Source organism: Dermacentor andersoni, chromosome 4 (assembly GCF_023375885.2).
Source record: "Dermacentor andersoni chromosome 4, qqDerAnde1_hic_scaffold, whole genome shotgun sequence".
Lineage (NCBI taxonomy): Eukaryota > Metazoa > Arthropoda > Arachnida > Ixodida > Ixodidae > Dermacentor > Dermacentor andersoni.
Genome location: NC_092817.1, coordinates 151188002 through 151202021, shown reverse-complemented (window position 1 = coordinate 151202021; position 14020 = coordinate 151188002). Strand labels below are relative to the sequence as shown.

At 47.3% G+C, this 14020-nt stretch overlaps 1 protein-coding gene across 3 annotated transcripts in view; it reads left to right on the top strand.

Moving 5' to 3' along the window:
- Positions 1-12586, top strand: part of LOC126537762 (uncharacterized) — a 32121-nt gene extending 19535 nt beyond the window's left edge. For 2 of the 3 annotated variants that reach the window (XM_072287545.1, XM_055074552.2), the window contains 4 exons: positions 1803-1958; positions 8997-9106; positions 10464-10686; positions 12368-12586. In XM_072287545.1, coding sequence (XP_072143646.1) covers positions 1803-1958; positions 8997-9106; positions 10464-10686; positions 12368-12385 — 507 coding nt within the window. In that variant the 3' untranslated portion in view covers positions 12386-12586. The remainder of the gene's footprint in view (positions 1-1802; positions 1959-8996; positions 9107-10463; positions 10687-12367) is intronic. The other variant, XM_072287544.1, reaches the window with a different exon arrangement.
- The last annotated feature ends 1434 nt before the right edge of the window (positions 12587-14020 follow it).

Sequence of the window (14020 nt, the reverse complement as noted above, 5' to 3'; positions counted from 1 at the left end):
ACAACCTGGCAGGGACGTCACCTCTCCATTTTTGTGAGTGCTAAGGCATGCAATATACTACTTGCTTCAAAACTTCTTTATGTTCTGCAGGTCTTGCACTGGTCACATATTGATCTTCAGGCATTTCGTAGAATATTTTCATGTCTTATTTGGCGTTCATCGTGGGAAGCCAAGAGAAGGGACAACTTTTTTATTCCAGTGGAGAAGGGATGCCTAAGTCTTCTGCATTTCTTTGTGCGACAATTGGTCATGCGATTATCTTACCTTAAAAACTTCCATCATTTATTCCTTCTCGCAGTAAATCGAACACGTTCTGCCTCACACCTCCCTTTGCTTTTTGTCACGACAAACTTTGCCCAAGAACTGCCATTATGGGGCTTCCTAAAAGAACTTGTCGACACTATTTCATTTTTGAAAGCTAGATTCACTCTAGAACATTTCTTTAGCGTTGATCGAACGTCGCTAAATATAGCACTTAGACATAACCTATTCCTTGACCCTATATATAGAAAGCCGTGTCTGCCTCTGTTTGGCCAAGATGTTCTTTGGCGTGTCCGTAGAATGTGTATTACGCCAGCAGCAAGAACATTTTTCTTTAAGCTGCGTACTACCACCCTGCCAGTTAAAATGTAGCTTCAGGAAAAAGCATTATGTGTACGCTAGAATACAAATCGTAGACTTTGCAATCAACCCGAAAGAATAGATCATTGCTTTAGTGTTTGTCGTGGCGCATTTGATTTTTGGGAGCTTTTACAAAGAATTATAAAAAAACCTTCCTCTAACGCCTTGTGGTATCCGGTTCTGCCCTTTCGAAATGAGAGCCAGTAACACACCACGCAATTTCTTTTTGTTATTAGGACTTCATTCATTATGAAGGAGCCGAATGATCGACAGACATGCCGAGCCACCTCGCTCGACAAGACCTGTTTTTCGAGAAGAGGCTGCTCAAGTGCATAATGTCGTTGCTGCCTTTGATCCCGTTCCTGAATTGATTTCGCATCTGGACGCTTGTGTTTGTTTGCCCGAATTTCGAACTTTCATTGGACTGCGTACCATATGACCATTTCTTCCTCATGTGTGTCGAAATGTAACGTTAGAATTTTCGGATGACAATACTCATAATTCCCTGCAATAAAGAAAAAAAAAGCGCTGGCGTGGCTGAGTGGTAGACTAGCTGACTCCCACGCAGAGGACCTGGGTGTGATCCCGGCGGGAACTGGTGTTTTTTCTCATTCCCGGTGATAGCTACTACGGACAACGGGCGGCGGCGGCGGACACATCGCCGCCCATAACAGCTTACTCTCTAATATAACAAAAAGTTTCTTCACAAAAGTGACAAACTCATTGTCAAGTTTGCACTGCGTAAACCCGATTTTTACATTAACACACAAGCACACACGCGTGACTAAATGCGCTCGCACACGCACGCACACAAAAAATACGCGCGCCAAAATATAAAACTGAAGGACGAGCTTGGCGTGCCTGAGACACAGGCATATTCGAACGTTTGCACGCTTTTGTTTGTGTGGTATTATTCTTGTAAGCCTATAGGCGACTCCCCGCAATGAGTAACACTTCAGCCATAGGGACATTTTTTTGTTCTAATAACTCCCTTTTTTTATCGCTACTGTACCTGTAGTTGTCCAAGGGGAACCATTACGAAAACTACCTTTACGTTTGGTCAAGCATCCTTCGAAATAGCACGCTGTGTTGCCTGGTGGTAAAAAAAAAGGAAAAAAGAAGACAGTTCAAACACTTATTTCACGATGTATTATTCTATCTTGCCACTTTGGATTTTTCAGGTGTTCTTTGATGGTAAACTGGTGTCTTTCAATAATGAGAAAGTAAGAGGCCCCGAAATCGACGATTTTGTGGTGTTATACACGGACGAAAGCAGACCCAAATTCTCGATGGTGGAAACGCACTACACCATGACCGACACGACATTAATAAGGACGGTGAGCTTGAAATCGGATTGATATGGTAGTTAGAGGATATGGGGGGAGGAGGGGGAATAAACTCTCAACCCCCTCGCATCCAGCTCGAAAATCGTGGACAACACCACCATGCGTACATCGGTTATCGTTAATAGATCAAGAAGGCAGCAGAAAATGAACCTCAAAGAGAACCTGCGTCTGTGTGCAAGCATCTGGGCATCTTAATTTCTGGCCCTGAGATACTCCTTCTCACTATCCACACCGCCTTACCTCCTGCTCAAGCAATATGAGAAGGAGGACTGGAGCTGGTACATAGAGAATCACGAAATAGAATTAGTGCTTGTTGCTGTGTTCACCATCATCACCATTTATTTTACGTGTAAGCGCCCCCATTGGGGCATAACCTAAAGGGGAGCAGGATTAGGAAAGTACAGCACTTGGTCACTAATGCGAACAATGCACCTTATGCCGTGCACCTTCTTAGCGAGGAGTTTCCCTGGAGGGTTATCATAACCGCCGTCTCCCTGTTTATGTTCGCTGCAGTACGAGGGCCGCCATCGGCGGTCAATTACCCCTCTCGTGACCTACCTCACCCCCATCTCATGCGTACAAATTTGCAAATTTTTCAACACCACCTAGTTCTCTGCCACTTCCGAGTGTGGTTCCTTCCCCTTCGCACCCAATGCCACTCGCACTTCCTCTCAAATATAAACTCGTCTATGCCCATTTGCTCTCAAATCTACACCGCTGTTTTTCTGTCCCCACGCCTGCCGGGTGAGTGAGGTCAGCTGTACCCATCGTAGTTTCTTTTCAGAGTGCTGGTACTTGTGCTTTAGCTGCAAGCTGTCTTCCCCTTCGCCGCCCCTGTCGAGCTTGGTTAATGGTATGTGCCATGACATGCCGGTTGTTGCTGAAGTATACTAGAGCACCTCCTTTTTGTGAATGTGACACCTATCAGGGAAACATTTCCAGGGTGTGCGAAGTCACGCGAAACTGCCTTTCGTGGGAAGTGGTTCACCTGCATTCTAGACCTCTCAAAGGCTGCACCCATGTTCGGGACACTGGAGACACGCGTGGGAGCACTCCCGTCTGTGTCCTAGAGGCCTCATCGACAGTCGCGGTCATAGCAGGGCATGAATTTCCAATAGTGCGTGTTGCAATTTTGGTCAGAATTGGAGACAGTGTATACGGTGACAGCTCAGAAAGCAGCTTTGAAACATGGTAATAGAACGCATGTGAAGCCGTCGGGCACATTTCTGTGCGACGTGACACATACTCCCGTCGGCAAGAAAAAGCGAAGACAGTGACATATTACCACAGCTTTGAGTTTGTTTCGCGTTAAACCCCATAAAACCACAACGTATCTTACATTTACTGTTGAAAGAGGCATGACTACATTTTTCTATGAGCTGACTAACTGCCAGTTTAGTTCCTAAGCCCTCTGCTCAGCCACCGCCTTATTTGGATAGCAAATCGGCCGGCATTGTTTTTCACTTCGATGCTGTCGTCTTGAAACTGCCTCTTTTGCCAGCTATTTCAGAGATGGAATGACAGAAAAAATGGCGGCTGTTCGCCTAACTCCCAATTTAGCCATTTACGGCGATTATTAGAACATAGGCCAAGTCGCCCGTAGCGGCAGTAGAGTATCGTAAATTTCACCTTAAAGGGACCCTAAAGAAGACGAGAAGAAATTGTGATAAGAATAAGGTAGGTTACTCGTGGGAGCCCCGGTGTTGAGTCTTCAGACCCTGCTGGTTAACAACGTCCACAACGTCGCTACCTCGCCCGCAGCAGCGGCGACTGCCCCAGATGGTGAGCACTGATGTCTCCACAGAGAACGAGGTCTTTGCCGAAACGTCGGCCTAGCTGCAGCAGGCACGTGGGATCCCAAGGAGGCGCGGTCGAATATACACGCTGGCCACGGTGGTGTCAATGCCTCCAAGACGCACACGAACAGCACAGCATTCGAGTGGTGCTCCGGTCAGATTCGCCACGTCGACCTCAGCTTGCAGCACGCCCGCCCGCACGTACGCCGCGCAGCGGGGAAGTCCCTGTGGAAATTCTTTGTTGAGACATGGGGTCACCGTGCAGGGTTGCAGCGTGCACGAAGTGCGGGTGCCTACGCAAATAATCTACAAAGTGCGGGTGCCTACGCAAATAATCTGCAGTCACGTAGGCCTCCTGCAAAGCAAGTACGTCGTAGTCGCTCTGCAGAAGGTGCAAGGAGGGGTCTGGTTGTCGCCGCCGCAACGAGTGCGCGTTCCACGGAAACACGCTCGGCCGGCGGCGGTGGTTCCCAGCGGAGGCGTTAGCCATGGTGGATCTGCTGATGAGGCTGCCCACCTGCCTGGAGGCAGATTGAGCGCAACTTTTTGTCCGCTGGCAGCACGTCAGCAACAGCCCGCAGAAGGAGCCTTAGGTTGGTGACCTCCGAGTGCTGCTCAGAAGTATGGCTTGACGGCGCCATGTCAGTTGCGGCTGGTGGTGCGCCTGCTGCCTTTGGGGGGGGGGGCGCCTTGGACCCCAGCTTCTCTTGGCCACGCCGCGTTCTTTTCGACGAGGTGCTTTTGGCGGAGCCGGTGGCCACAGCTGCATAGCTGGGGCACGCCGCCGTCTCCAGTGCATGGACCCCCGAAGTGATGGAAGAGGCTTGCGTCTTGGTGGAGGCACACATAGCTGCTCTAGCTTCGCGGTGAGGTATGTGAGTCGGCGCTGTAGCCTTTATCGTGGCTATGCGCCGCTCACCCTGCCACAGCTTACAGGTAGGGGCGTGGGCAGCGTGTGCGCCTCCAGAGTGCAAGCACTTCGGCTTGGCTGTGCACTGGTGATCCCTCGCATACTGACCGCCACAGCGCAGGCGCTGCTCCGGCTATTTGCGCGCCGCCGTCACGCTTCCACAGCGCCCACGCCGTCGGCACAGCAAGGGCCGGGGCCACGATGGTCGTACATCAAAAGGCAAAGAGAAAAGCAGGATGCGGGCCGGGGTGCTCGGGGTTGCGAAGCGCAGGTTCGGGCTGTGACCGCTCCGCTTGACCACCGTCACCGGCACGACCGAAGTCACTGCCCCCAATAGGGCCTCATCGGAGAAGTCACCCTCGATGCCATGTACCGTGCCTCTGCTTTGGAAATGGTCTGCAGGGAAAGGAGCAACGACAGCGATCCCAGCCAGCTTGATCGTAGCCAGCAGGAACTGTAGCCGCGCTGGTGGTGCGGCGTCAGCCGCCACAATGTTCTTTTTCGTATTCACGTGTACCTCCTCGACTCCAGGCAGCGCGGACAGCGCTTGCGCGATGACGAGATGTTCGGTGAAACGAACCTGCCGCCGATGTGCTTGAAGAGGACCGTGCCAGCGACGCTGGGTGCAGGCGCGCCAGCCCCTGTGGTCCCAGCAGCAGCAGGAACAGCTCGTAGGCGGGAACCAGCGTCGGCAGCAGGCAGCCCGGTAGCAGGTATTGGTGCTGCAGCGGGTCCCGAGAGGTGTGCGGCTGGGGCCACCCCAGCGGCGATACCTTCTCGTGTTGATGAAAGCAGACGGTGTTTTTGCTTGCGCAGTGTTGGAGCAGGCGACAACGGTCCGGGCACGTTTTGATACAGTGCTGAGTTACCGACACCACATCCGGCTGGAGCTAAGCTTATATAATAACGTATACTCGCGTATCCGCTGCGCTAGCCCCGGTTGCTGCCAGCTCCTGGTTTTGACGAATCGCTAAATGTAGCAGTGCCTCTATTTTCTTATCGGTAGGTATCGTATGAGGCGGGACGTTTTGTGAAATGCGAAGAAACGTGAGAAATGTTGGCACGCTTCGTTTAATTTGATGTAATATTAAGTGTATTATTTTTCTGTCTTAAGATATGACGCAATTATTACATGGAGGGCGTCGCAGATCTGAACCTACATGCCACCGACCTCAGATGAGTGACATATTTCTGCGACGAACCGCCAGAACGCATAGCATGCGCCAGCGACATAGCGTGTCGCTTAAAGGCAGCCTAAAGGCGCACAATCATGTGTGATTTGACTTGACTTTACCTATTAAAGTTTTGTTGTCACATGTCAAGTCCTTATTCTGTATAAAGCATCGCAGATCAAATACAACTCCAATGCAGAACGCGCGGACTGTGACTACAGAATTGTCGCGCACAACGGGCGCAGTATGAAATCAAGTATACACGTGACGGATAAGTATCCCTCAATAATTTTTGAACTTACAAACTTCACTCCTTTACCCCAGTTCTGGAGCAGCGGGCGAAAAATGTTGGTCCGATCACCCTCTCCACATCAACGGTTAAATATCACTCTCCCTGCAGCGTGAACACGATCAGCCTACGTTCACAGAGTACACGCCGTGGTGGCTATGTGATAATAGTATACAGGTGCTGTTCACTGATGTATTTCAATGGCGAAGTCTGAGGAACTTTTCTGCTCTTTTTAGAGGAAGTTTGGTGCGATGACAGAGTAAGGGCACGAGTCTTGCGTTCCAACGAGATATCGAAAGCAGATTTCGAGCGGCGATTACTCCTTGGAGCTGTCCAATGGGCTCCAAAAAAATCGGCGGAGAGGACCGGAACTCTGCGTGACGTATTTCCTTTACGCGGGTAGTTTCGTTTGTGTTCTGCTCACCGCACTCAGTGACACGGTGGTAGTCGTCGCTTTCGTTGTGATCGCGGGCGCCATGAACGATCCGTCGGGGCGTAACGTACTGGCTCCGACTCGGATTTCTCAAGTTCCCATACGCGTCACGAATTGGACACAGGCAGCTACGCGGAAGTCTCCACTTACGAGCGGGCATTTGACAGAATGCAAAGACAGGTCCGCAAAGAGACCCAGACTTATCGATTTTGATTGCGGACATTCTTCGGCAGGACATTGCGATGCCAGACCACGCACAGACAGGCAAATGATACTGGCAGCAAACAGCGGAAGTCGATAACCAGGTGCGGAGTATTCTGGGTAACTCTGAATCCAATGGAAACTTCAGCTTTCTTTCTGAGGTTGAGCGCTTTGGTGGCGTGAGTTGTGTTTCAATAGCCGCTTTGGAAGCGTTGCTCTACACCAGAACGTGGTGTGCACTGCGAACTCGGTTGGCTGCTCAGACTCCGCCATTGGATTTCGCCAAAAGCAACTGGTTCAATTTTCCATATCGGCGGCTGCATTCCAATCGGAACGGAATGTAAGAACTCTAGTCTACATGTTTTTGAGGCGCGTTGAAGCACAACTATAACAAAAAAGGATTGTCATAACGTTAGGAAGTAGGAAGATGGAGCTGTCGATTACAAATCAAGTGAAGATAGCGGGTATTGTAGTTGAAATTAAGACTAAAGAATAGTGTTGGGCCAGCCATGTTATGCGTATGGTACATAAACGATGGTCCCGTTCCGTTACAAAATGGGTGCAAATAAAAGGCACGCACAGTCAAGGATATGTCAGAGAAATATGTGGTGTAATAAAATTATAAAATTTGTAGGCATAGAAGGCGCCAGTTGGCGCAGGACAGGGGTGATTGGAGATCGCTGGGAGCTGCATTTGCTCGTGTGGTGCCCATAAACTGGGCTGACCGTGCTGATCGTGTTCATGAAGAAGAAGACCAGCTTTTAAAAATCGCACCCCATAATTTGTCAACGCCCCTTCTGAGCCGCTGTGTGCGTTTAGAGTGCTAATCAATTTAATCTTTAGTCCCGCATTTGCTACCGCACTGTGTCATGTATTCTTTTTCGAAACACTAGTTGCTGTCTTGCATTTGACGAGACCTTACACTAAAAAATTCTAACTCCTTAACCTAATATTTTTGTATACAAATTCTAGGTAAAAGTTCCAGGCCCATGGGTATTATAAATGCCGGTGACGGAACGGGTTTTCTTGGGCACACCTCTGTAGAGACAGTATGTCCATTCTTGTCTACTCACAACCTTTCCGTCGCCTATGGCAGAAATGATTCATGTTGAAGCAGTTATTTTTGGAAGTTGTGGTTATTAGGAAGTTGGCATAGCTGAACTCTTTCGGCCCTTTGGCCAAAGAAAAACCCTGATCAATTCCTCTTCATTCTTAAAAGTCTTAGCAATGTTGTCACACTGAAGTGACAGTGAAAAAACAGTAGCTAAATTGTGAATCAGGAAAATAACTTCTTATTGGGTGAACCTGTGCCCACAAAAGTAAGTGACACTCGAAGCACAACAATAGCGGCGAGCGCCGTCGGCGATCGTCAAAATGTGATATGCGGGTCAAACGCGTCGGCGTTTACACACAACTCGTCGAAGGTTCCAGCATAATCGCTGGTGCCGGCGTGCCTTCTAGAAAGTACTGCACAATTCGCGTACACTCTTAAGCACAATTGCACCCTTTTGGCACACAACAATCATCGTCATCTGTCTTGTCCTCAATTTCTTTCTTGAACGCGGCGAGCCCGGTACTTCAGAGTCACGAACAGCATGCCCGTTATCAGCATGACAAAGCATCCTCGACAGGAAAGTAGCGAGAGCAGCGTTTTCAAGGAAGGAAACCCAAGCCAGACAGATGTCGATTATTGTTGTGTGGCACATATACACCCTAAACAGTCTACATGTGCTTAAGAGTGTACGCTCTCAAAGGTACACCCTTTCGGGTATATATCTGCCACACAACCACAATCGTCATCTGCCTTGCTTGCGTTTCCTTTCTTGAAAAAGCCGCGCCCGCTACTTTCCCTTCGGGAATGCTTGTCATGCTGATAACGCGCATGCTGTTCGTTACTGGGAAGTACCGGGCTCGCAGCGTTGGAGAAAGGAAATGCGGACAAGACAGATGACGCTTACCGTTGTTTGGCAAGATACAACCCAAAGGGCGTAATTTTGTTTTAGAGTGTAGCGCTTGGAATCGCTTTACACAAGTTTCGGTGACAACAGACAACGGATAAAACCATCGGTAACATTAGAGAAATCTCCGATACATTCAGGCGCGGCCTGTTCAGAGCCATAGTGTTTAACATTTGTTGGCCGGTCAAAAGAGGTCCCCAGAGAATGATGAGCATGAACGCGTGTCAATATTCAATAAGGCTCATTGTGGATGTGCCCGAAACTTTGCAGGGTCCCGCTTACTTCAACAGCGTCAAGAACTATTTCTTCTCCCATCAGGGTGTTTGGCTTCGTATGGGAGGCTACGCGCTGTGGAACGGCAAGTGGAAGCCAGGAACGAAGTAAGTATCCAACGTAGAATAATTAGCCATGGTGTTCACGTACGCACAGGAATGCTTGTGCTGCATGAAAGCGCATACGTCCAAATTATGGAGAATGCTTGGCACGGCGCTGGGATCCATTCCTGTGGTTGAAAGCTCAACCATGAAGCACTCAGCTTCAAAGTTGCGTAGTTATTATATTGCAATATGCGCATCTTCAACGCCATCTTGGAATACTAGTGCAGCGCAAATAAAATGTTTTGTTTCATTTGTTATTAAACATAAAGCATGTTTCGCCTAATCGTACGCTAAGAAAAGTCCTCCGTAGAAACAAATGTCAGAAAAAAGAAATACACGGCAGTTTCAACACGAATTTTGGAATCCACGTTAAGTGAGGCTTGAAAATTTAATGCAAACGTTTCAATTAAATACTATACAAAGAAACTATTGATGTGTGGAAGTTGTTTGCCAAGTGCGCGCAAGTAAATGTTCACGTGCCAGAATTTGCTGCTAGCCAAGTTCCTCTCTCATCGAAAAGTTTTGGACTATTTTGCTTCCTGGTAACGCGTATAGCGAATAGGATCTTGCCGGCCACGAAGGCGAAAACCTTCGTGGCCCCCCTAACTCCAACCATGTGAACTGCTCGATAGTAGATTACACTGTTTCTGGGATCTGCACAATTTACTGGGCGAGAAATTGCCTATCGACCCCTATGGCCATCTCTTGAACATCAGGGCTGTGCACGAACGAAACCACTGAGCAGCATTTTTAAAAATGATATTTCAGAAGTCTGGCTGAACTTCAGCAATATTAAGTTCGCGACGAAGGGTGCGCCCTTCTAATAATCGACATATTTTTTACACCTATTTGTAATTTTCATGCAGCGTTTTAACAGTGCTTTAAACAGAGCGAAATTCTGCTGCAACGCAGCAAGGAGGTTACAACTAAGGGCTGTAAATATGCATCTTAATAAAAAGGCCTACCCTACTAACGTCGCTGCCCAGTCAGATAAGCTCGCACACTGCGGTTGAAGTTTTACAGATAGCCGAAGGGGCAATGTCCAAAATCCCTGGGCAGGTCCAACATCCGCGAATGAGCGGAAAGGTTCGTTCATTGAAGGAACTATAGGACGGAAGACTTACATTTGTTGCAGCTAGATTCTATGGGTACAGTGTGCTGTTTAATTGCATAGTACTGTAAGGGAGACTGACCGTCACCGGCACAGTTGCATGAGTTGTACTAATGGCTATGTATGGCCGAATAATGATATATATGGTGCCCTTTGTAGAGCTTTTGGGCAAAACACGGTCAGCAAAATTCGAGAGGTTTCGCAAAGAAAGCGTCGCTTTAGAAAAAGGTACCTTCCTTTTCTTTTCAGGGTCTCAGCAAGAGACAATAATGGCAACCTTTATGCCGGGGAAGTTGTGGTCCCGCCGTCAGGAACCATGCTGGCAATGTTAAAAGTTTACTATAACGGATGCGCATTTCTAGACGCTGCGGACACAACGACAGCGCGAGTCCTAAAGTACAAATACAGCAGCGCTGAACTGAGCGACCTTTTCATCAAGCCCGATCCGGACATTCTGGTGGACTTCAAAGCCGTAAGAACTGTAACGTAGATGTACAATGGCGGGAATGCTTTTCTATTTTCTTCGTGGTATGGTCGATTTCCAGGTTCATTTGAAGCACAGCTTTTTTTTTTTAGTGTATACTGTTGTTTCATGCGTTTGGCGGCTTTTATATTATTTATGTTTACTTTATACAGCACATCCTTTAGGACATCTGTCACGGGAGGGCGTGCATAAACCATAAAGAAGTAGGAGAAAATTTTCATCCACGTATGATGATGATCACTGGAGTTTACTCACGCAAGGACCAGAAGTGTACAAAGGGCGCCAACGTAATAATAGGAGGGTGTGATAGAGGAAGGCCTCTGTAGGTTTCATCTGTAGCTGTGTGCTATAGTCGAAACACGATTGGACAAAGGGATGAGAACTATCAAATTATTTCGTTAAATCTGCAAGTTTGTAAAATCGGGAAAGCTTTCGGTCCTTCGAAATCTGAAATTGTAACGTAGCGACACGCAAAGGCAACTGCGGCATTGTATTTGCCGCTAATCCAGCCACCTGTCGCATAAACCAATATATAACGTAAGCAACCACCACCGCCTCTACAGAGGCGGTGTTAAGTCGGCTGTTCGGTGCATGGGCGCGGCGTGCCCTATCGTCAAAATAAAGCTTGGAATGTGACTATGGAGTCGAGATGTTTTAACGCGTTAGCTTTAGAGAGCACCCTTGAAGGAGAACTTGCCTGTGTCAAAATTAGAAAAAATCACCGCGTTTTTACTCATTTATTTAAGGAAAACTTCGTTAAATCGAGTTCGGCCAAGTTTCTTTCGTTAAAACGGGTTGATGATAACATTAAACCCAAGTGTACTTGGCGGGGAATGTATATTTCTTCGTTAGATGGGGCCTTTCTTAAAATCGCGTTTTGTTAGATCGCACTTTAACTGTATGTGCTATTAGACTGAGAAAAAGATGTCTTTCATATACAAAAGTATACACGAATGAGTGCTCTTCTAAGTAGAGTTCAAGGAGAACAGACTAAGAGCGTTCAAGGTCACTCCACGAGTAACGGCGAGATGATGCCAGGCTTTCGATTCCATAGTTATATTGTCCAAGGCAGAAAAGTACACCTATAATACATATTTTTCGGGCGCAAAAGTCAGATTTGTTTCGTTCTTGACTAAGGCAACGCCTATACAGCACCGCCTATAAGGCGACGCCTATACGAAGCGTTGCCTTATAACGCCTGTCGGAAGGAAATGCCGACAAGGATCAAAAAAAGAATCGCGGCTGTAATACGAGGGCCCTGGATGTACGATAATGGAGGCTTGCTTATGCTAGCCACGAGCATTGTTTTTTCTGTTTGCACAAATATTTTGGATAACTACATTTTGCAAGCTTTTAAATACCTTATTCGATGTCGTGTCATCGCAAACGTTGTGGTGGATGTCGTGGTACGACGGATAACAGCCTTAAAAGTGACCTAGTGCTTCTGAAGTTGCTTTGTGCGAACTGTCCTGTGCTAACTCTGCTTTAACAAACTATTGTGTGGCTCTCCTTGTTGTTCGTTATCCATTCCTGCGCCGTAATCACTTCTACACGTATAAGCAGTAGTTATCAAACTAGATGTCTACACTTTCCTCCTCATCATATACTGTCCGCTACATCAGAGCCAATCGCATAACGTCATGTTCCATTTCCGAACCGTTCCCCACAGGTCACTGGCATGCAATAAGTTACTAACAGGACATGGACAAGGAGCGCATCACCAGTGGAGGCGAGCGTGCCAATATCAAGCGTCATGTTCTGCTGCATTCTTACCTTTCTTGCCAAAGCGTGAAAATATACGCGCCAAATATTCCTGGACGCCTTAATTTGACAAAACATTCACTTTCATTTGCCTTATTCTGTGAAATATTAAAAGGGGTATGCACGATGTCGGGCCACATATTTGTTTTATTCTTCAACTGTAAACACACTCTATACGGAGGACAATTCCGTCACAAGGTATGTGTCTGCATGCGTGAAGTGTTGTATAAACATGCCTCATTGCCACGCGTAGTTGTTCAAATGTTACCGCTATTAGAGGGGTCACTGACTCCTTCAAGTAAGATAGTTCTGCTGTAAAATAAATATAAAATTTCCAAGATATTCTCAAGTCAAGGTCCGCAATTAGATAAGCATTTCTTGTTTAGTGTGCAGGAGCAATTTGTTTTAAACACGATTTATTTCCTGTTGCTCTGGTTTCTATTCGTGATCTGATATGCACTTGCTGTTTACATACAAAGTTTCTTCAAGATTTAAACTGTCTTACTGTCAGCAGTCTGTTGGTAAATATCTTATTTTTTTTGTCTTGCCTTAATGTCCATGTCCGATTCGTGCTTTCTTACTCTGTGCCTGTTTACGATGAATTTACGTTGAAAAACTCAATCTATAACATCAATTTTGTTCGCATTTTTGTATATTGTATAACGTTTTCGTATGTACTGGACACGCATAACGAAAATATCATCAAGAATCACACTTAGCAAATACCATCTGCAGAAAACTAACGAGACGCGAAGAAACCAGACAAAGAGCTACTCATCGTTCTAACTTCTATCGCAGTGCTCTCCTGCCACATTTCTCCATGCTCCCGTCCCCCAGTAGCCTTGTCCAATTCGACCTTGTAGAATTTCTGCACAGGCCTTCTTACAAACTTGCCATCTTGAGCTTTCACACTACAGGCTCAGGTTATTCCATATTGACCAGGGAAGACGTCCCCGAGTCGTCTCAGTGGCTACATACCTTTAGTCTTATTAGGCTCCTCGATGAGGGACACATCACCTGCTTGCAGACTTCTATTAGGATGCGATTGGTAGAGGTGAAATGTCTGCAGCTCGAAGAGGTGCTCTTCTGCGATATCCACATGTGGCAGACGAGCTTCTGGCGGTATCGCAACTTCTTGCTAAGGTCACGTCTAGTAGCCTGAGCAACTAGAGCCTCTCAGTCACTGTTGGTTCGCTCTAGAGAGGCAAAAAAATGAATGCCCGACCACAAAATGTGCAGGAAATGTTGAAGAAGGCTCTCTAGCACCTGTATTTTCAAGTGGGCCACTAAGTCGAAGCTTCCCGCTTTAATTCAGGTAAGGACGGAGATCACACAATTCAGAGTGTTTCGGGACAGTATCTCTAAGCCGGAGGTGCTCAATTTCATTGGCGAATGCTTCGACCTGAACACGACAGATCCAGAAAATTTCAACCTTGTTTATCTCCTCTGTCGAAACAGTGCCACCGAACCACGTTTGAGTACGATGGCACAAATCCAAACGTGCAGGAGAGCTTCCGCAGGTTGCTAAATTGCCTTAAGTGAACCAGGGGGGCCACTTCCC